The sequence below is a fragment of the Dothidotthia symphoricarpi genome (genome assembly GCF_010015815.1).
Source record: "Dothidotthia symphoricarpi CBS 119687 unplaced genomic scaffold P153scaffold_7, whole genome shotgun sequence".
In the NCBI taxonomy this organism is placed as follows: domain Eukaryota; kingdom Fungi; phylum Ascomycota; class Dothideomycetes; order Pleosporales; family Dothidotthiaceae; genus Dothidotthia; species Dothidotthia symphoricarpi.
Genome location: NW_022985014.1, coordinates 1,501,390 through 1,523,171, shown reverse-complemented (window position 1 = coordinate 1,523,171; position 21,782 = coordinate 1,501,390). Strand labels below are relative to the sequence as shown.

General features: G+C 36.3%; 4 protein-coding genes across 4 annotated transcripts; 2 read left to right on the top strand and 2 right to left on the bottom strand.

Annotated features, from left to right (window-relative positions):
- Nucleotides 1-13,782: 13,782 nt before the first annotated feature.
- On the top strand, nucleotides 13,783-15,941 carry P153DRAFT_313723 (purine-cytosine permease). The gene is made up of 3 exons (XM_033664892.1): nucleotides 13,783-14,434; nucleotides 14,489-14,775; nucleotides 14,831-15,941. Exons 1-3 carry the CDS (start codon nucleotides 14,177-14,179, stop codon nucleotides 15,864-15,866), a joined length of 1,581 nt encoding a protein of 526 aa, XP_033525620.1. The 5' UTR covers nucleotides 13,783-14,176; the 3' UTR covers nucleotides 15,867-15,941.
- Nucleotides 15,942-16,086: 145 nt separating this feature from the next.
- On the bottom strand, nucleotides 16,087-17,778 carry P153DRAFT_337627 (uncharacterized protein; the record flags this gene model as incomplete). The annotated part of the gene is made up of 1 exon (XM_033665751.1): nucleotides 16,087-17,778. One exon carries the CDS (start codon nucleotides 17,776-17,778, stop codon nucleotides 16,087-16,089), a length of 1,692 nt encoding a protein of 563 aa, XP_033525619.1.
- Nucleotides 17,779-18,232: 454 nt separating this feature from the next.
- On the bottom strand, nucleotides 18,233-19,566 carry P153DRAFT_365819 (uncharacterized protein). The gene is made up of 2 exons (XM_033667901.1): nucleotides 18,949-19,566; nucleotides 18,233-18,900 (listed from the first exon to the last, which is right to left on the bottom strand). Exons 1-2 carry the CDS (start codon nucleotides 19,544-19,546, stop codon nucleotides 18,494-18,496), a joined length of 1,005 nt encoding a protein of 334 aa, XP_033525618.1. The 5' UTR covers nucleotides 19,547-19,566; the 3' UTR covers nucleotides 18,233-18,493.
- A 782-nt stretch (nucleotides 19,567-20,348) lies between these two features.
- Nucleotides 20,349-21,748, top strand: P153DRAFT_287580 (uncharacterized protein; the record flags this gene model as incomplete). Its single annotated transcript, XM_033663545.1, has 7 exons — nucleotides 20,349-20,511; nucleotides 20,563-20,582; nucleotides 20,634-20,670; nucleotides 20,720-20,787; nucleotides 20,840-21,222; nucleotides 21,274-21,375; nucleotides 21,427-21,748. The coding sequence occupies 7 exons, from the start codon at nucleotides 20,349-20,351 to the stop codon at nucleotides 21,746-21,748; spliced, it is 1,095 nt and encodes a 364-aa protein (XP_033525617.1).
- Between the last annotated feature and the right edge of the window lie 34 nt (nucleotides 21,749-21,782).

Genomic DNA, 21,782 nt, shown 5'->3' with positions numbered 1-21,782 from the left:
CTAAAGAAGTATTAGAGTAAGATTATATAACGCAGGTTATATAATCTAGAATTAGTACATAGTAGTTAAGCCTCTAATAGGAGCTTAACAGAGTATTAACTAATAATACACTTATCCTATCTAGTATTAAGCTACACGTGCCTAAAGAGGCGTTAAAGACTTCTCCTCTATATATAGTAACCTATGCAGGGATTAAAGAAGCTTTCTATTTATAGCTATTTAGGCATAATACTAAATTATTCTTATAATACGTTTATCTAGAGAGCAATTAATTTTTAGTAATAATAATAAAACTTTAGTAAGTCTAAGTTAAGGATTAAGAAACTAATATAAGATAGGTATAATACTAAATTGCATTTAGTACCTAAGAATTAGTACTTTAAGAACTTAATAAGGTATTAGTATACCTCTAGGAAATTTAGTAACCTTATAACTAGGGATTATACTAGACCTAGAAAACTAAGGAGTTACCCCTAAAGAAGCTATTAATGTAATAGCTAGTATACTAGTTATGCTTAGATAACTCTTAGAGATTATCTTACTACTATAAAACTTATGTAATTAGTGTATAACCTATAGTTATACTTAAGTACTCTTTAGTAATAAGAATTAGCTAAGGAATAATTAGAAGAAAGAGATTAAGGGTAGTAAGTGCTGCTAGGTGTAGACGAAAAGGAGAAGAATAAATAAGGCAAGAAGCTTACTAACAAAGAATAGATATATAACAGTAATAATAACTTTTCTTATAATCTTTTCTACTACAAAGACCTTTTAGAGATCTTTACTTCTTCTTCCTATAGTAGTTAAGATAGTTCTTACTGCTTACTTATTACTTATCTTTGCAATTCTTATTTATACCTTTCTTATTTTTAAGATAACTAATAATCTCTTACTAATAGGTTATACCCTAAACACTAACCCTTCTACTAAGTATTTATTATTTAACGCAGGTTAATTATTAGCTCTCCTAACGCAAGCCTAGAGAGAGAAACCTAGGAATAACTTAAGTAATAATAAAACTCCTAGCCTATTTAAAGGCAAGGCAAAACTTCTAAAGCCTAATACTAAATTAATAAACCTAACTGCTCTATTTCTAGTAAATATAGCTTAAATAATAGTAACGCTTATTTAGAACTAATTAAAGCTTAGCTAGATACCTTTCTCTACTAAGTATATACTAAGTTTTAATAGTACTAAAGTTACTATTTTTATTAAGTAATATAAGAAAGTTACTCTGTATTACAGCTTCTTAGAGATTAATAAGATTTAATAAGTAATTACCTACTGCTAGTAAAGGCAGAAGAATATTATTTATTACTCTAAGAAATACTAAACAGCTCTTAAAGGTAAAGACTAAGATACACTAAGAAAAGCTCTCTAACGCAAATTTAGGAGTAATAACAGCGCCTAATAGAAGAAATAAATTAAGTTCTTTAAATAGTAGCTTTATAAATACTAGTTAAGAAAGGATCTTAATATCTAATAATACCTTAAGAAGTTTAAGATTAGATTAGAGTAATATATCTCTATAGGCACTGTTAAGAGTAAGAAAAAGGGCTTCTACCTTATTAAGAGGCTTCCTCTTAACTACGCTACTAGAGTCCTAAGTAAGTTTAGTCTATCTATAATACGCTATTAGGAGTTTAAGTTTAGCTAGATTAGTAAATTCCTTAGCTACTAAGTAAATATTAAGAAAGAAGTACGCCTACTAAACCTTAATAAGGCTATAAAAAAGTTTAGCCTAACCTAAGAATTCTAATCTTATATCTCTAAGACCTATTTAGACTACTAGCTATTAGATATTACTAGGATAACTTAGTTCTAATTAGCTTCTCTAATAACCTATTAAGTTCCCTAGATAACTATTAGTAAGAAACCCTAGTAATTGCCTCTAGAAGTTCTAGCTACCTAGTATAAAGTTAACTTATTAACTAATAAGTTATATTAACTTAAGATTAGTTAGGCTGACCTTATTTTAGTACAATAGATACTACGTAAGACTAAGCTATTATTAAACTAAAGCATTATAACCTATATATAAACTCTATTAAATTAGAGGGTTAGTAAAGCTTAGCTACAAAGCACAGTTATACTAGGTAATAACTACTACCTAAGAAATTAGGTAGCTCCCTATAATATAATAGTAAATTAGAATACTATTCCTTTAGAATTAGAATACAATTAATAGGAAACTCTAAGTTAAGCTGCTTAGAATACTTAAATACTATTTACCTATTTTATATACAAGAAGGTTAGTTATAAGAAAGCTAACTGCCTATTAATTACCTAGTTAATTAAGAATAGCTAGTGCTACTAAGATACTAACTAACAACTTATCTAGGGCACTATTTCCTCTCTCTAGGGGCGTATTATAAACCTAGGTATAAATAGTTAGATTAATCCTATCCTCTTAAATATTAAGCAGATATAGCTAAAATAGGACCTTAATTCTCTTACTATAAAGGCTAATTAGGAAAGGCTAGTAGGATTAACAGCTATTTAGAATAATTTTATAGTTACTAGTCTAAACCCTAACTAAGACTTAGGTACAATATTAGCTAAAGACTATAAAGCTTTCTAGGAAGCCTCTGTAAACTTAGGTAGTAATATTTAATTATTTTAATACCTAACGTTCTACTGCTTAAACGCTAAGCTTTTAGCTACTTAAATTTAACAAAAAGGACCTTTATAAAAGCCTATTAATAAGAAAGTACTAGGTACTCCTAAGGTAGCAAAGCTAGTGCTAGTTACTATTACTAAATAGCCTACTAATAATTAATTAATTTAACTAAGAAGCTAGCAGTAGAAGACTTAAGCTCTACCTACCCTAAATATAACCTTTACACTAATATTAACTCCTTAGAACTATATTAAGGATTTAGAAATAACTAATGCTTTGCCCTAAAGAAAAGTTAGACCTAAGAAGGCTTATTTCTCTAAATATATCCTAAGTACTACTAATAAAGTAATATATGCTATTATATTAGTACCTATAGCAATACCTATTAGAGTACTACTTAGAAATATAGCAGAAGTCTAAAAGAAAATATTCTAAAATATATATACCTAAGAAGAGTTTAAAGCTATCTAAAACAACTCTATTTAGGTAATAGAAGTAGAGTCTAATAATAAGTTAAGTATAGAGAAAGAATACTCCTAACCTACCTTTAAGTCCTACGTATCTAGTATAAATACGTAGTTAGTTTCTAACTATATTCTTATTAAAGCCCTGTTAGGTAGAGTAGACTAATATTACTTAATATTAGTAGTCTATTAGAATAAGCCTAAAGTTAATAAGGTTTAATTAAGTATTAATTAAACACTAAATAATTCCTAGATTAAAGCTAATATATAATTAAAAACTTTAGCTAGAAGAAAGTATAATAAGTAAGCTAGTATTAAACACATCTACTGTAACTACCTAAAGGTTTTAGTTAGTATATTAGGAAATTACTTCCTAAGTCTCCTTAACTTAGGAGTAGAGCTAAATACTATTTAATAAAAAACTACTAATAACGTAATACTGCCTATTACAACACTTCCTTAGAAAATAAGGAACGCAAAAATAGTCTTAGCTAATAGTATATTAGGCAGTTTCCTTAGGATTATATAAGAAGCTGTTATAATAGTAGAATTAATCTCTATTTAGATAAACTTCTTTATTATTAATTACTATACTAACGTAATTATCTTTAGTAACCCTTTCCTGTTTAATGCTTAAGTAAAGCTTAAATATACTTTAAATAGCCTTACTTACTACTAAATCTAGAGTAAGGAAGGCAATATAAGCACAAGATTTGTATATATAAAAGGTAATTATATTAATGCCTAAGGAGTTACAGTTTAATTACTAGGAAAAGGCAGAGAGATATAAAGTCTAGTATTACATCCCCTTAATAATAACAAATTAAAAGCCTAGAGTAAATATACGTTAACTTAACCTAGCTACAGTAGAACAAGACTGCAGCCCTAATAATAAGTACAGTTAGTAATTAGCAGTTAATAAAGGTAATAAAACCTGCTATCCTAATAAAGGATTATTTCTTTGTATAGCTAAATATTAGTAGTGTTAGCTAAGATAGTGTTAGAAACATTCTCTTTTAAGATAATATAGGTATTATAATAGTTACTTATAAGGACCTTTCCCTAACTACTACTTACAAAGTACTTAGTAGAATAGTTAATATACTTAGTAGTAAATATTTAACTTATTCTACAAAGATCTTTTAGGAAGATTTTCTAGAAGAACACCTACTAATTTAAATTAATACAATGTATAAGTAGAAAGAGATTAAGGTTAAACCTATAGACTACTTAGGCTAAGAACCTTGTATAATTAATAGTTAAATTAACTAAAAGAAGAGAGCTTAAGTATAGTAAATACTAAACTAGGACTCTACTAGAGCTCCTTTCTAATAATACTTTAAACTAAGATATATATCTTTCCCTAGAGAAACACAGCTAACACCTAAGAGACTATTAGAAATAAAGATATTAGATAATCTCTAGTTAAGAGAAAGAGACCTACTTATTAAGATACTCTATTAAAGAGAGGCAGCTCTTACTTAAGACTTCTTAGAATCTAGTTAGATTAGCTATAAAGTATCTCCTCTAGTAATAATTAATATAGTACTATATAAAGCCTAGTAAGCTAATTAATTTTAGCTCCTAAGAAAGCTTTAGAATATAGTAATTAAGATAGTACAGTAATAAATTAACTAAGGGACTCTTAAATTATATAAAAGTTAATATCGCAACCTATATTTTCTAGTTAAGAAAAAGAATTAGGACTATTAACTTATTAATAATGCCTAGAAAATAAATAAAGTTATAATTTAAGATGTAAACCTACCTCTAAACTCTAATAAGTTTATAGAAGAATTTGCTAGCTGCTTTATTATATCTCTTACTAACTTCTTTTTAGAATATAATTAAATAGAACTTAATGTTTAATTAAGAGATATTACTGCGTTCTACACCTCCCTTAGACTTATAAGGCAGTGTACTTTACCTTAAGGAGCTATAAATTTAGTTACTAAGTTTATTTAGGTTATAACAAAGATCTATTAGGAGTATATTCCTATAGTATATATACCTTACCTTGATAACGTATATATTAAAGGCCTAAAGACTAATTATTAAGGATAAGAAGTTAAGCTAGAGATCTAATAATACGTTATAGAGTATATTATAAATATTAATTAAGTGCTAGCTAATATTAAAAGGGCTAGCGCAACTATTATAGGATATAAATCTAACTTCTATTACTCTTTAATAATAATAGTTAGCTATTAGGTTAATTACTATAGCTAATACCCTAATAACTAGAAGGTTAAGAAGATTATAAAGTAGCTAGCTTATACTTATACAAAAGATGTTTAAGCTTTCCTAGGTATCTATATCTACTATAGAGTCTAGATTTTTAACTTTACTCTAATAGCTAATCTATTATTTAGCCTACTTTAAAAGACAGTTATATTTAAATAGACTAAGAACTATTAAGCTTTAATAAACGCTCTAAAGTAAGCTCTTTACTCTCTACTAGCACTTATATTAATTAACTATTTAGCGCCCCTCTAATTAATTATCCTTGCAGTTAATAGCAGTAAGAAGGGCTAGAGTGCTACCTTAATACAGAAAGGTAAGAGTAAAAAGTAACACTCTATCTAATTTAAGAGTAGAGTTTAGTTAAAACCTAAGTAAAACTAAGACGCTAGTAAGTATAAGTGTAAAGCGCTGCTCCTAGCTATTAAAAAGTTTTACCCTTACTTATATAATATTTAATTCCTTATTAAAATAGATATAAAGACTCTAGTAGCTTAGCTCTAATAAAGCGCTACTAACCTACCTAGTTTTCTAATAACTTGTTAGTTAGCGTACCTAAATATATAGAACTTTAATATTACCTATATTTAAGAGAAAAAGAACGTAGTTACTAACGCTCTGTTAAGACGCCCTAAGAAACCTAGATAGAAGCCTCCTAATAGCCCTAAAGAAAGCGTTAATAAGTTTATTAACTTAGCCTTAAATATAATACAGCTTAACTTTAGTAATAGCGTATTACAGTACGCTCTGTATATAGTAGATACCTCCTTTAGCAACACTCCTTTAGATAATACCTACTTAGAGGCCTCTTAAGAGTTAGCCTACTAGATTCTGTTTTAAAAGCGTCCTAAAGGTATATTAGAAAAGGCTTTTACTAAGTTTAAGAAGAAGGCTTTATAATATAACGTTTAGAAATAATACCTATTCTAGATACCCTTTAAGGGGCGCCCTCTCTAAAGAGTAGTTAATAATAAAGCTTTAAGGAAAGCTATTCTTACTGCGCTTTATAAAGAATTAGGCTATTAGAGTAAGAAAGGCACCTAGTAAAAAGTCTAGGCAAGATACTACTAGAAAGGCCTTTATAATAATATAAAGAAGCACGTCTAAACGTATACTTAATACTAGGTTTATAGTAATACTTAATTATATAAGTAACTCTACTCTACTAAACTACTATTAATACTATAGGTATAAGTAACTATTAATATAGTCTTTATACCTAGAGGCTTAAATAGTAAAAGCTATATAGTAGTTATATATAATTACTTATTATAATAGCTAGAAGCGCAAGGTCTTATAAAGAATAATTCTAGATTAGTAGCTAAGTTTATCTAGGAGTTAATTTTCTATTAATAGGGAGTACTATTAAAGATAAGCTGCGATAGAGGCTTAGAGAATAAAGGCCTTATAGAGGATCTTTAGAAACTATTTAGAATTAACAGAGTAGTCTTAAGTGCCTATTATTTACAAGGCCAAGGGCTTATTAAGAAAGGGTATAAACTACTAGTAGCTACCCTAAAAAAGATAGAAGAAAACTAGGTTAAGAACTTATTATATATTCTATAGGCTAACTAAGTAACTATTAAAAGAGCTACTAGTAAAACCCCTATATATTTAATATATAGGAAAGAGTATATCCTCCTAATTAAGCTCTCTGTTCTAACCTAGTAAGTTCTGCCTTAGAAAGAAGTCTCTAATACAGCCTTACTACTTACCCTATAGGCCTAATAGTTCTATACTAGAAATAACAGGCTCTAAGAAGCTATTAATTAAACTATTTAACTAAGGTATACTAATAAGGAGTATTTTAATAACTTAAAATAAATTTATAATAGCCTGCTAGCTATTAGAGATCTTATACTACTATAAGACTCTTCTATTAATACTAATATATTAATAATAGTAAAGTTTAGGCCAAAATAGTAAGGTTCTTACTAAATAAGCTTTATAGGAAGTAAAGGCTAGTACTAACTTAAGGAGCTTAATAGACAAGCGTTTTAGAGCTATATACTAGGCAATTAGCTAAAGAAGTTCTATTAGAGAATAGTAGTTAAGTTCTAGGAGGCCTAGGACTAATAGAGTGCTAATAAAGCTCTAGAGAATCTCTACTATAAGAATATACTAGCACTTAATTAGGAGTAAGTAGTACAGCCTAACTAAACCTTAGAATACAGAATAACTTAATATATAGTAGTAAAAGCAGCAGCTCTAAGGCCTATTTATACCAAAGAAGTAGTAATCCCCTAACTTTCTAGATTTAACCTAACAGAGTATTAGTAATTTAATAAGAATAAAGATAAATAAATTAATCTTAATAGGCAATAGCCTATCTGCTTAAGTAAGAGAGAGAGTTAGAGGTTTATATTTATTTCTTTTACTATTCTATTTTTACCTAATTTCCTATTGTTTTATTAGCTAGTTACTTAAATATTTCCTATTAAACTAATAAATAGTTATAAGAAGAAATAATTTATAATAAGAAGTTATATTTCCTATTAAGGCAGTATTAAGCTACTAGAAGACTATTAGTAGAGACCTTAAAGAGAAGGAAAACTACCTAAAAACTACCTAAAACTATAACTAGTATAGCTGAAATTACTTAACCCTAATAAAGTATTACCTACTTACTTCTTCTTACCCTTACTCTTACCCTTAGGAGTAACAAAGTCCTTATTATTAGAGTTATTATTAAACTTATAAGTTATAATTATATTACTAGAATAAGAGTAATAACCTCTAGGAGCCCTAATAGGAGCCTAGAGTAACTTACAATTATAAAGAATAGACTTAGTAATGTCTTAGAGTAAAAGATTAGTAATTAGAGTACCTACTACTAAGAGATTAGCATAAAAAGCAACTAAGAATTAGAAGAACTTATAATAGAAGTTACAGCTAGTATAGTTACTATTAATCTAACACTTATTATAGGCCTTATAGTTTAGAAGCTTACCTTTAAAGTAGGACTAATAACACTTACTACTAAACTTAAGAGTAAGCTTACCCTTAGTATTAGCACAGCGTAAGTAGTAATTAAAGAAGTTATAGGTAACGCTTCTACTAGAGCTCTGCTAGATAGTAGTAGGTATATTAGCAGAGTAGTAACTGCGCTTTATAGAGTTCTTAGAAGTACTAAGACTAAAGAAGTTAGTAATAGTAATATAGGTATTACTAGTATTAAAGGATTAGATAGTAATCTCTAACTTATTATTATCCTAGTAAATAGCAGTAACTTAGAGTATAGGCCTAAGAGTAATACCTATTTAGCCTAACTAGAAGAGAAAGTAAGTAAGATTAATAATTAACTACTAATTAATAATCTAGTTAGTATAATTACAAACTATAAGCGCTGTTAGTAAAGAAAACTTAAGTAATAATTAGAACAGTACTTACGCTACTTAAGAATATAGCTAGATACTAACTAAGTAAAGTAGAGATACAGAGAAGTCTCTATATTACCCTTAATAGAAGGCTTTTAGCTACCTCTAGGAGGACCCTAACTACTACCGCCAGCGCTAGCAGCAGTAAAGCCTATAGAAAAGTTAATAGAGGCTATATTAAGCAAAGTTAAATTAAGGATTAGAGTAGATATATAAGAAAAAGTTAGATAAAGAACAATAGAGAATTAAGAGTAGAAACCCTATTATATATAGTAGCAGCTAGCCTAAGCTTATAACTCTAGACTGCTTTATAATTATAGGTAACTAAGAATTCCTATTATACGCACTAGGCAATAATAAATAATAGGATTAAGTAGTTAATAATTAGTAATTACTTTAAGTTTTAATTATAAGTAAAGGTAGATTTTTACAATAGTAGATTAATAACGCTATTATTTTAGTTAGTATAATAGCGCTTTAGAATCTAAACAGAGCTTAGATATTTAAGTAAGAAAGAGATATAGTAGAGTAATATAGGAAGTATATCTAAAGGAGTATTAGAGTAAGATTATATAACGTAGGTTATATAATCTAGGATTAGTATATAGTAGTTAAGCCTCTAATAGGAGCTTAACAGAGTATTAACTAATAATACACTTATCTTATCCAGTATTAAGCTACACGTGCCTAAAGAGGCGTTAAAGACTTCTCCTCTACACTATATAAGCTGCCTATATATAGCTAATATTAGTAGTGTTGCGTAGACCTAGTAATTAATAGCTACTATATAATTTTGTATATAGCGTGTCTAGTTAGAGAGATTTACAGTATTATAACAGCTAACTATTAATACTAGATAAATATTTAGTAATTTTTATTATTATTTAAAGCTTAATTAATTAGTTAAATCTTATATATATAGAGCTTATTACTATTAAAACTTATATTACAGTACACTAAATTTATTATATTATTTATCTTATTTAATATATTATATTATATCTTATTATTACTATTATTATTGCTGCTGCTACTATTAATACTATTAATACTATTACTACTACTAGGCGCGCAGCTTACGCTGTTATACTTACTATTATAGTTACTATTACTATTTAACTCTAATATAGAGCTACTATCTTAGCTAGTAATACTTACCTCTAAAGTTAGCCTAAACTTACTTAACGTAAGTAATAATAATAAGTAAAGTATAGTCTTAATTAGTATAACTAATAGTATAGATAACTTACTATTTAATTATAATTACTCTATTAGAGAGATATATAGGTATACTTCTTAGTATATCTCTTATAAGTACTAGTGCTATAAGGCTACTGTTACTAGCGTAGACCTAGATAGCTTATAGAACTAGGTGTTATTTAAGAATTATAACTATAAGCTACTACTAGAGGTAATATATACTATATTAAAGAAGGCTAAAGGTACTATTAGAGCTTAGAAGAGAAATTATAGGCTTAGCTATAAGCACTAAAAATAGCACTATAGTAGTTACTACTAGCTTTAAATAGTATATAATTACTTAGGTAAGTATAAGGAGCTTATTAAAACAGCCTTATAGAGGTAGCTAGGTACTACGTTAGTAAAGATTAGTTACCTAATAAAGTTTTAGCTAGTTATAAAGAATAATACTAACCTTAAAGGCAGCGTATAGGTAGTATAATACTATAAGAATTATAAAACTATTATTTATAATTATCTACTAGAGAGAAATACTTATATAATACCTTACTAGCGTTATAAAACATATAGTAGGCTTTATTATAAGTAGCTAGTTAAGATTTAAGAGCTTATAAAGAGCGTAAAATAGGCGCTGTTAATAGTATAAAAAGAGTAGCTAGATTTAAAATAGACGCACTAGAATATTAAAAATAAGTACTAAGCCTACTAGCAGTAGTAGCTTAGGTAGAAGATAAAGGTTAAGGTCTTAAAATAGGAATTATATAAGGCTAGCTAGTACTACCTATAAGTAAGCTTATAATAGATTTTTTAAAGTTAAGCTCTAAACTTACTTAATTTTTAAAAAGCTTATACTAGTCTACTAAAAATTCTCTAGTATATTAGTTATTAGTTTAGCGCTTTACTATTTAAGCTTAGTGCTACCTTAATTAAGGTTAGAGTTTCTTAGCTAATAAACTTTAAACTTTACAGAATATTAAAATCTATTAATAACTATATTAAATTTTTACTTCTTATATTACCTATATACCTTACGTAATTTAAAATATTACTTAATACGCTTCTCCTTAATTATATATTTAAAATAAATTATTACAGCCTTTTACTACTTAATTTAGTAGGCTCTAATATAAATAACTATATAATCTACCTTAGCGTTACGCTTATATTACGTAAGAATAAGGCTATATTTACTTAAGTTATTATATAACTCTAAAAGCTTCTTATAGTAGAAGGTATTATAATTTAACTATTTATTACTAATAATAATAGAGTATATATAAACGCGCTTAATTACGTATTTAATTTACCTAAAATTATTATATATTAGTAGTATATAAATAAGAACGTTTTAAGCTATATTTAATTAGTGCTAATAGCTAAGTTTAGGTAGTAACGTAATAAGATCTTTTAGGTTAATACTAAGTCTATAATATAGTTTACTAATACGTACTATATAGTACTAGGCTCTAAAACTCTAGCTAAGTTTAATATAAACTTTAAAGCTATTAAAACGCTGTCTTCTTACGCTTATATATACCTTAATTACTACTAGTTTAGCTGCTATAAGGATAAGCTTATTAACGTATAGATTAATAAGTTAGCTAACTTTAGGCTATCTATAACTTTAAAAGCTAAGAGTACCTACTATATTATTAAGAACTAGCTTAATAGCTTAAGAGCTAATATACTTTAGCTATTTTACTACCTAAAGTTATTCTATAATAAGTACATTAAGTATAATTAAATACTTAATAGGTAAGTAAATTACACTATCTAAAGTAACTATTAAGACCTAGCTTTTACTAGTATTATTAAAGTTATCTTATACTACGCACTTATACTTATAGCGTAGAAGCTTAAGTACGCTAAAGGTAAGCTTTATATATTATAAAGTAACTCTAGCTACTTTATAATAGCTTATATAGGCGTCTATATACGCTCTAAAGGTCTACCTTATTAGTATTAGATAAAGAAGCTTAAGCTTATATCTAGAGCTCTAAAACTTAATAATTTTAATATATATTAGTAGGTTAATTACTTATAAGCTTCTATAATTAAGCTAGCTCTATATATATTAAAGCTACGTGTTATATAATAATAGTAACCTTATAAGCTACGTTGCTACGTTACTAGTAGTAGGTAATAAGGTAATTATTATAAGCCTAGCTTATTTAAGCGCCTTAATAATAATAATACTATAGTAATACTGCTAGTAACACTGCTAGCTTATATAATAGTTAAGCTAGCGCTCTATAAAGGTATTATTATTTTACTAGTAAATTAGGTAGCTCTAGCTACTTATATTAGCTATTTACGTATAATAGCTACTTTATAGCTTATAAGGCCTATACTTACTCTATTAATATAGCTAATATTATACGCTAACGCTTACTATTACTACCTAAGCCTACTCTAATTACTACCCTAATTACTACCCTAATTACTACCTTAACTACTACCTTAATTACTGCCTTAGCTACTAGCACTGCGCTTATTAGAGCCCTAAATTAATAGTATATACCTTCTATAAGCTTACTAATTAAGTGCCTAAATAGCTTACTATAGGTACCTAATACCTCTAATAAGCATAAACTATATACAGTTTAGCGCTCTAATAAGTATAAACTTTGCGTAATTTAGTACTTAATTAGGTATACTATATATAATCTTACTACCCTTATTAGCGCTAGTAATACCTACTACTTATTATATAATATAAATATTTACTCTACAGCCCTTATAGCCTAGCTTATACGCGTAATAGGCTCTCTAGTATACGCAGCTGCTATAGGTAGTAACGTATAGGCAGTAATAGTAGTAACTAGAAAAGCTATAATACTAAGCTTCTCTACTAGTAAGAATAACCTTTATATAATACCTAGCTTACCTATTAAATTAGCTACCTTTATTATAAGTTTAAAGCCTATATACTATAAATTACAATATAATAAATTATCTAGTAAAGCTAGATAATAATAGCTTTAGGTTTTTAGTACTAATAAAGTAGTATAGTTATACTAGCAAATTGCTTCTATATAAGAGCTAATTTAAATTATTACACCTTAATTTTTAATTATACGTAACAACAGTAATAACAGTAATAACAGTATATAATAGTAATATTTACTACTAAGTTCTATATTACTAATTAATTACTTAAGCTCTAGCTTTAGTATAAGTTACTATACAAACTAGAGATTATAACACAGGATAACTGTGTTATAGGTGCATAACGCTATTCTAGATCTATCTTATGTAGGTAGTAATTAATACTTATGTAGGTGGTAGTTAACCGCTGCCAGGAAACACGAAGTACTGGGGCGCCCTAGTGGACCATTATAACATCAACGAGTCAGAAGCAAGACCAGCCGAAAGGTTTCAGTAGCACTGTTTTGTCACGGCGCCCGTCGATGGAGATGCAGGGATCGCCTAGCCAATGATCGGAAGCAACCGCTTGGCGATATGTCTTGATCGCAATCAAGACATTGCCACGCATGATAAGCAAAGGCTTAGTTGCTTGCGCGACGTACTTAATCGGCCCCTTCCGACTCAAAACTTCGGTTGTGCGTAGGTCAAGTTTGTAGACGAAACCGGAAGGTGCCGAGTAGGTTTGTTGAACATCAATTGTATCTGTACGATAATATCATACCTCCCTACCACTCAATCCCAGACCAGGGCTCGATCGAGATCAAGGATAAGCTGTAAGGTACGAACGTAAGTGGGCTCCACCTCTGACGCGTTCGGCCGAGCGTATAGCCGTGGGGTGTCGTATGCCCGCTATTGCGAAACATCGGCAGATGACGGGCATGCCAAAACTAGACAAGCAGATCATGCAAAAGCAGCCCTCAGATCGCAAGCTCTCAATGAACCCCAAGCATGTCAAATTTCAACGCATTGCGGCGCTGTGCGACGGTCGATTGGCCAGACCAAACATGCTTATCTATCGCAATGAGCCGCGATATTTATGAATTGGTCAGGATGCGGCAAATGATCCCACCGCGTGGCGTTTAGAACCGCGCTAGATCGATCAAGCATGTTGGGTGGCACCCTCTCGGAAGTGGTGCACAGTCGCAAAATTGCCCTAGACTATACACTTATCTCTGCTTCGCCCGCCTTTGTCGGCGAGCTGCGGTTCTCGTTTCGCGTAAATATCATCGCGCCGCCCTCGAGTCTTGGGTACGAGAATCCCATACTCGCCCACTGGTCCTCACGACTCACCGTGCGATCCCTTACGCAAGGAGCAGCTTCGAGACCGAAGTGACAAATCTATCATTATGTCTTCTCCTGTGTACGATCTGGAAAAAAACCCCAAGGAGGCCGGCGAGGGTAGCATTCCTTCGGAGTCTCATAATCCCTACTACGGCAACGAAGGTGCGGTGCCTGGAGAGAGCTTTGAAGTCGGAAACAGCTTTTATGCCAAGGCACAGCGATTTGCTGGTAAACTCAAGATTGAGCAGAGAGGCATCGAGAGAGTCCCCGAAGATGAGAGAACAGACACTGGGTTCAAGGCGTTGTTGAATGTTTCAACTATGGTAAGCACAACATCAGGCAGAATTAACAGCCCAGCAATCTAATTCGTCGTATAGTGGCTCTCGGCCAACATGGTCGTATCTTCCTTCGCCATTGGTGTCCTCGCGAAGACTCTGTTTTATCTCGGATTCGCAGATGCTATTCTGGTCTGTCTGTTCTTCAACTTGATCGGTATATTGCCAGTATGCTTCTTCTCCACCTTCGGCCCTGTTTTTGGCCTCAGGCAAATGGTTCTCTCGAGGTTCTGGTTTGGCTGGTGGGGCGCAAAGTTAATCGCTGTGTTCAACGTGCTCGCATGCATTGGCTGGTCCTCGGTCAACAGCATTGTTGGCGCCCAATTGATGTAAGGTTCTACGTCCACGTAACCTCAATGAATTGATAGCTGACAAAACCCACAGCAACACTGTCAACAGTGATGTACCTGGCTACGCGGGAATTATCATCATTGCAATCCTTACATTTGCAATCACTCTCTTCGGCTACAAGATTGTCCACGCCTACGAGTTCTGGTCCTGGATCCCTACCTTCATCGTCTTCCTCATTGTCGTGGGCGTGTTTGGTCACACTGGAGATTTCGTCAACCTCAAGTGGGAGTCCGGAACCTCGGAATTGGGCAGCTGCCTTTCCTTCGCCGCCACTGTATATGGCTTCGCAACTGGCTGGACCAGCTACGCTGCTGACTACACCGTGTATCAGCCGAGCTCTCAAAGCCGTGTCAAGGTTTTCTTCTGGACGTTCGCCGGTCTCATCATTCCCCTGCTCTTCACTGAGTTCCTTGGTATTGCCATCGCGACCGCTACCTCGATCAACGATGGAGACAACATTTACCAAGCCGGTTATACAGCATCAGGCAGTGGTGGACTCCTCGGCGCAGTGCTCGTCACCCATCTAGGTACTTTTGGCAAGTTCTGCCTGGTATTGCTTGCTCTTTCTATTATTGCCAACAACTGCCCGAACCTTTACTCCGTCGGCCTTACTGTGCAGGTGTTTGGCAGATGGACTCAACGCATCCCTCGTTTTATCTGGACCGGCGTCGCGACCGCTTGTTATATCGCAATCGCCATTCCAGGTTACAGCCATTTCGAGGACGTTCTGGAGAATTTTATGAACTTCATCGGTTACTGGCTCGCTATCTACGAGGGCATCTCTCTTTGCGATCATTTCGTTTTCAAGCGCGGACTTCAAGGCTATGTTGTTGGTGATTACGACAAGCCTGAGAACCTCCCTCCGTCCTTCGCTGCAGTTATCGCCTTCTGCTTCGGTGTTGCTGGTATGGTTACAGGAATGTCGCAAACCTGGTTCGTCGGCCCCATCGCGCGCCACGCTGGCGCGCCACCGTTTGGCGGAGACTGTGGCTCAGAACTCGGTTTTGCTTTTGGCTTTGTTATGTATTTGATCCTCCGCCCTATTGAATTGAAGTATTTCAAGAGGTAGAACATATTTTAAGAGGATAGGTTCTTGTAGTGTAGATATATTATTCTTTAGTAATTACAATTCTTACAAGTGTTGAGCTCGTCTGAACCAAGTTTTTTTCGTACTCTTGACTAGCCAATTTTTAGTCCAAGTTTTGTAGCTGCGGTTTGAAGACTATAGTTGATGCTGTTAGACATTTCTGTTGATTTAGAAAACAGCCCGTCTTAAGACCCATGCCCCTTTAATCCACCATCGAATATCCAAAGAACTCTCCCGATCCAGAATGCCAAAGATCCTTGTCTAACGTCCCGCTACTCTCTGCTACATGCCTTAAATAAGCCTTGAAGCTTTTGTACCCATCCATTTGCACCGCACCTCCGCTCGCCCATGTTAAACAGCACCACTCGAGCTTGTTAAACTCCTCCATACTACCAGCAAAATCATTTACAGCGTGCCTCACACTATCCTTCACTTCGCGGGTTACCTTCTCGTCCCTACTTTCAAGAACAGACCTGACCTTTTCTTGAACGCGTTCAATGGTCGCAGGCGGGATCAAGAAAGTATTATCGATATCTTCCTGCCCGATGATGATACCTCTTCCAATCTTAGTCCAATCTAGCCCGTCGTTGGCTATCTCGTGCGTTATACTCGACATATCTCCTGGGATATCGATACAAAGATCCGCAAAGTAGTCCTCGTCGTCTGCAAACCAGCGGATGTCCTCGCATTTCCAGAGTGGAGCTTCCATGATTATGCCACCGAAAGCTGGCTCGTTGCCGTTCGTGATGCTAAGGTACTCCTTATAGTCATCGGGTAGTTTGGTGTCAAGGCGTTCCTCCGTCTTCACGACAACGGAGGCTGGAGCGGGATCGTGTAATATAGTGGAGGGCGCTTCGTCGTCTCGTTCTTGGAAAGTCCGGATGGAGTCCGGGTTTGTGAGTGTGTTCATGTTGATGAGTTCTACGATCTGTTTGATCGAGAGCTCGGAAAGGGACAGCCTACCCTTTACCAAGCGCTCCGTTACCACTTCCACGAGCTGTTCAGCGAAAAGATTGACTTTGGTCTTGTCGATACCTAATATCTTGGGTAAAGCTCCGTCGTTTAACATCGGCCATACCCGTCGCGACTGCGTCAACTCATGTATCTGACTCCTCGCCCCCAACCTTTTCGCGATCATACTCAGGATCTCATCTTCACTGGGTACACCGTCATCGCCGCCTCCGCCTTTCTCCCGCAATCTGATTCGCAATTCCAGAGCACTCGCCAAAGCCCCTGAAGGCTCTATCGGCGACTCGCCCTTTACTGCATCTTGATATTTTCCCGGCTCATCCCACCCATGAAATGCACTAATCAAGTCTCTCGTTTTTTTCCTCAAGTCCTCAATCGACAGATCGACTTCCTGACTATGCGGACTGGGCGGCACATGCACACCCCCATATGCCCAAAATTGCGGTACCTCAGGATACCACCAGGATTTTGAGTAGCTATGATACATACTATCCACCTCTTTCTTCACGTCGTCGTCTGTGATTGGGCTCTCGTCCACGTCCAACTTGATCTTCTTTCCCGTCTCTTCGCCCTGATTGTCCTTAACTCTCTTCCCCGCAGCCCTCTTTCTATTATCTTTGATAGACTCCCTCACACGATCTAGTTCACCGTCAGGCCAATGGTTTATCTGGTCCCAGAGTTGCCAGAGAGGACGGATCCCTATGTGCCTGCCGTGGTACCAATCATGGTTGTTTAATTTGCTAATCAGCTCCGATGCCGTATCGGTATAACCCAAAATGGCGAATTGAATGGCAAATTTTGCAGTCTTAATGTAAAGGTCTTCGTTCGACGACTGCAGAACTTGGGCGCGGGAGAAAGGTGGGTTGTATGGTATGGGCTCATCGGCGCTTTCGAAAGGAATGGATTCATTGGCTTCTCCAGACATATTTCTAGGCAAATAGCGTGTTGGAGGTCTTGAACAGAATAGAAGGCAAGGGCTCATACACAGAAAAGACTTTTAGGAGTTGGCAAAGTTTCATCTTCCCAAAGTCTTAAGTAAAGCGTGTGCTACGTAAGCATTGTTGCCTAACATCAGCTGGGGCTATATGCGAGATGACGTAGTTATGCTCAGACATCTAGACTGTGCTTTATCCTCGTTGCTATCGAATCACTTCCGAGTGCCAACAAAACGTGAGCTGGGAAAAGCCAGTAACATTATTCAGTAATAACACTTGCATTGGTTCAGTCATGTATAGAAGCAAGCAGAACATCTAAAAATCATGTTGATAGTTACTTAACACATTCTAAAGTCTAAGTTTAGTGTCAACGTTTCAAGAGAGTTCAGTAGCTGCAAGGGTGTCACTCCTACGCACTTTGTCTAATGGTATACGACGATCTAGGCGAGTATTGAGATGACAAGTTGATTAGATATTAAGCTACGAAATGTAATTGTTAGATGAACGTAAAAAATTCGCGTTTCGACTTCAACTGTAGCCCAAAGGGGCAACTTGTTCGCATCATAGACCTAAACTCATAGAGTCGTGGGTGAAAACATTCTCAAACACGAGGCGTTAACTTCAGTGCGCGACTCCAGCAACTAGGCTGCGAAATAGCAAATTCAACGTCTGAATCAACTTTAAATTGTCTGCTGACTTCGACGCTTACTCAGAAGGTATCAAATTGGCTTCGATAGGGTCACTATGGGGTGTTGCGGCCTGTGACTCGGGAATGGCAATAGTAGGAGCAGAATCGGAGGAGATACCAGGCTTTGTACTATCCTTAGTCTCCGGTTCCTTATCGCTGGGTCCAGCTTCAGGCTTTGGCTTAGAAGAATCATCGATGGGCGGTGGTGTCTTCGATTTGGGCGGCGCGGAAGCAGGAGCGGCATCAGGATCATCAGGTGTTGCGATAGGCGGCACGACAGCTCCCATTGGGGACGACGAGTCTACAGTACCAGGAGCTGGAGCGGCAGCAGGCGCATGTATGACTGGGGAAGCTGGGAGCTGGCCTGGACGTGCACGAAGAGCTGCGTTGGATGCGTCGGTGGTCGCGTTCATATACATGTCGGCTATCGAATATGAGCACGATATCCTTCACAGTACACACCAGCACTCACGATCGTTCATAGTGTTGTTCCGCACAACCTTATCGTACAGTCTCGTCAAGCGAGCCACCTCACTGCGCACGCTGACGGAATCGTCGATGGCAACCTCGTCGTACCCGTGCACGCCGCTCTGGATGCCAAGCCACATGACTTCCGAGTTCTCAATCTCGTCCACGACGCGATCGAGGTCATCTCGGAACATGTGTGCTCTCATCGGCTGACCTCGCGATTTGAGATAGGCTACGACGCCTGCAATGATGGTGTTCATGGCACCGAATATGGTGATGAGGATGTGCGACGATTCGGACGCGCCGAGCGCCGTCAACGCTGCACCCAACACGACTTGCGAAAGCAGCAGCGTGTTGGATAGCGCGGCCGTGAACATGTATGTCCGATTCTGAGCATTGCGCTTGTGGACTGCGCGGCCATAGAGCGACCGCCGGGCGTAGGATTGTCGAAAGGCATCTTTGGGCAGGTTCGATGGAGGAACACCAGCCAAGAGGCAGAACTGGAGGTGGATGTCGTTGGATTTTCTGCTGGCATCTCGTGAAGAGCGCGACGAGGACCTTGGCGCCCCGAGGAGGGGCGTCTCCTCATCGTAGACCGGCATCGTGCAAGGCGATGTTGATGTTCAGGGACACACACGTGACAGTGACAGTGCTCTGAATCCTGCGATCGCCAAGAACGCTTATTGATCCTCATCACACATCCATCTCTACTGCCCGAACTAGAAGATACCCGCTGTCTAGGCCCTGATCTAACGCACATCCTTTGTTTGGATATTTGTAAGTTGTCCGTCAGCGTTCTCTGTGTCCTTTGGTGCTCAAGACTCAGGCACGATCGATCTGCAGCCCCGATCTGCGCAGAAGAGAAGAAAACGCTCTGGAACCCATCACAGTATCCTGGCATTTCAGGTCTTGGCGGATCGCATCTCAGATGCGAATGCGATGCACGACCACCTAATACAGTGCAAAAGTCCGCAGAGAAACGCTAGATGCGGAGCGGGGAAGGGGTAGCGATGCCCCCAAGTTTTAGAATGATTCATGTTCTCATGGCGGCCTAACTACACGGCTCGGGTTCAGCGCGCCGACCCTCACCACACTTAATAGGCCCGAAATGCTGCTTTTCGGTCGTACGATTGGCTTCAAATCTGGAATGTGTTTGGACGGATGAAATGAATCCGACTCCTTTGTTGCCAGAATAACAGGATACGGCGCCTGTCCCGTCGCCACCAGTTCTCATAACCGTAGATGGCGGCCGGCATCTCAGGCGACCATTTGCAACTTAAGCGAGGACGACATATTACTCTGCGTTCCCTCATACATGATCCGCTGGAGATCTAATCACATCACGCTCATCACACTTTACGACGATTCATCAGCATGGGTTCGCACGACACAAAGGTCGGCGCAATGCCCCCTCCACCGGGGGTTACACCGAATTTCGACAACCCCGAGTCGATCGCACATCGTGTTATCATAGTTTCTGTGCTCGGTGCTGCAATCACGATTCCCATCTGCTTGATACGGTTGTATACGAAACGCTACATCCTCCGGAACGTTGGATGGGATGACTGTAAGTACCAAAGTTCAAGCGATGCTCAGTCCATACTAAGAACACCTACAGATTCGATCGTGGTTGCAACAGTACGCAATTTGAATACGCCTCAATCAAGGCAGTTACTAACGATGTGCTAGATTCTCGCTTTGGGCTTTTCCATCTACGTTAGCTACCGTAAGTGCAAACGATGGCTGTGTGCCTGAAAGTAACTAACTGGGACCAGAAACGACCAATGGATTGGGTTACCACATCTGGGAAGTCACCGCAGAACAGTTTTACACGTTGATGAAGGTATTTCAACCCTTCACACCCAGATTGGCAAATATGTACTGACCACCTTAAGATCGGTGACATTGCGGGTCCGATCCTCTACAACCTTGCTACGTTGTTCACAAAAGTTTCATTGGGTGCATTTTATTTACGAATCTCGCCTTTTGAGCGAAACTTCCGCATGGCTGTCTATGCTGTTGTGTTCGTCTCGATTGTAAACAGCTTACTGTCGGCGTTTGGCTTCGTTTGGGTATGCCAACCCATTGCGAAGTACTGGGATTTCACCATCACCACTGGAACATGCATCAACCTCAATGCATACTTCCTTTCGTCTGCTTGCATCAATGCAGCTACCGACCTGGCCCTCCTCGTTCTCCCGATCTTCATCATGCACAAGCTTCAACTCGCTTTGCACCGGAAGATTGGCGCGGCATTACTCCTCATGACAGGTTCTTTGTAAGTCATAACAATGACTCTACGGGCAATTCGTATGCTAACCAGCCTCAGTGTTTGCGTAGTGAGTCTGATCCGAGTCGCACAAGTTGTCAAAGGAATGCACCTCATCCCGACGGATGGCACTTGGGGGATGGTAATCAACTTCATATGGATGTACGTTACTACCCATTTCAACGCCCTCGTTCTCTTTACTAACCACCACAGGTTAACGGAGATGTGGCTCGGCATCATTTGCGCCTGCCTGCCAATCCTTTATACCTTTGTCCGCACACACGTTCGAGCGAAGCGCGGATCTGGCGATAAAGTAGCGTATCCCGCTGTGAGAGACCCGAACAGTGGACAGATCGGTTACAAGGCGCCTGCACAAGCACCAGATTCCGGCTACCACTCCGGGCATATGTCGAACTTCAGCTTGGATCAGTTGGATGCGGAGAGACGTGGTCATTACGCTGATCATGAACATGGTGTTCGGCCGGCGACATCGGACAAAAGCCTTTTGATCACTACTTCGAGGTGCAGCGACTAGGTGAAGGTAGTTTGTTGTTAGCTGGTACTAAGTA

Bases quoted from the DNA above. Each gene is read 5' to 3' on its own strand.
- P153DRAFT_313723 (XM_033664892.1), top strand. From the start codon at position 14,177: ATGTCTTCTCCTGTGTACGATCTGGAAAAAAACCCCAAGGAGGCCGGC. The intron at 14,435-14,488 runs GTAAGCACAACA...TTCGTCGTATAG, and splicing joins TGTTGAATGTTTCAACTATG to TGGCTCTCGGCCAACATGGT. The intron at 14,776-14,830 runs GTAAGGTTCTAC...CAAAACCCACAG, and splicing joins ATTGTTGGCGCCCAATTGAT to CAACACTGTCAACAGTGATG.
- P153DRAFT_365819 (XM_033667901.1), bottom strand. From the start codon at position 19,546: ATGCCGGTCTACGATGAGGAGACGCCCCTCCTCGGGGCGCCAAGGTCC. The intron at 18,901-18,948 runs GTGAGTGCTGGT...CATATTCGATAG, and splicing joins GAACAACACTATGAACGATC to CCGACATGTATATGAACGCG.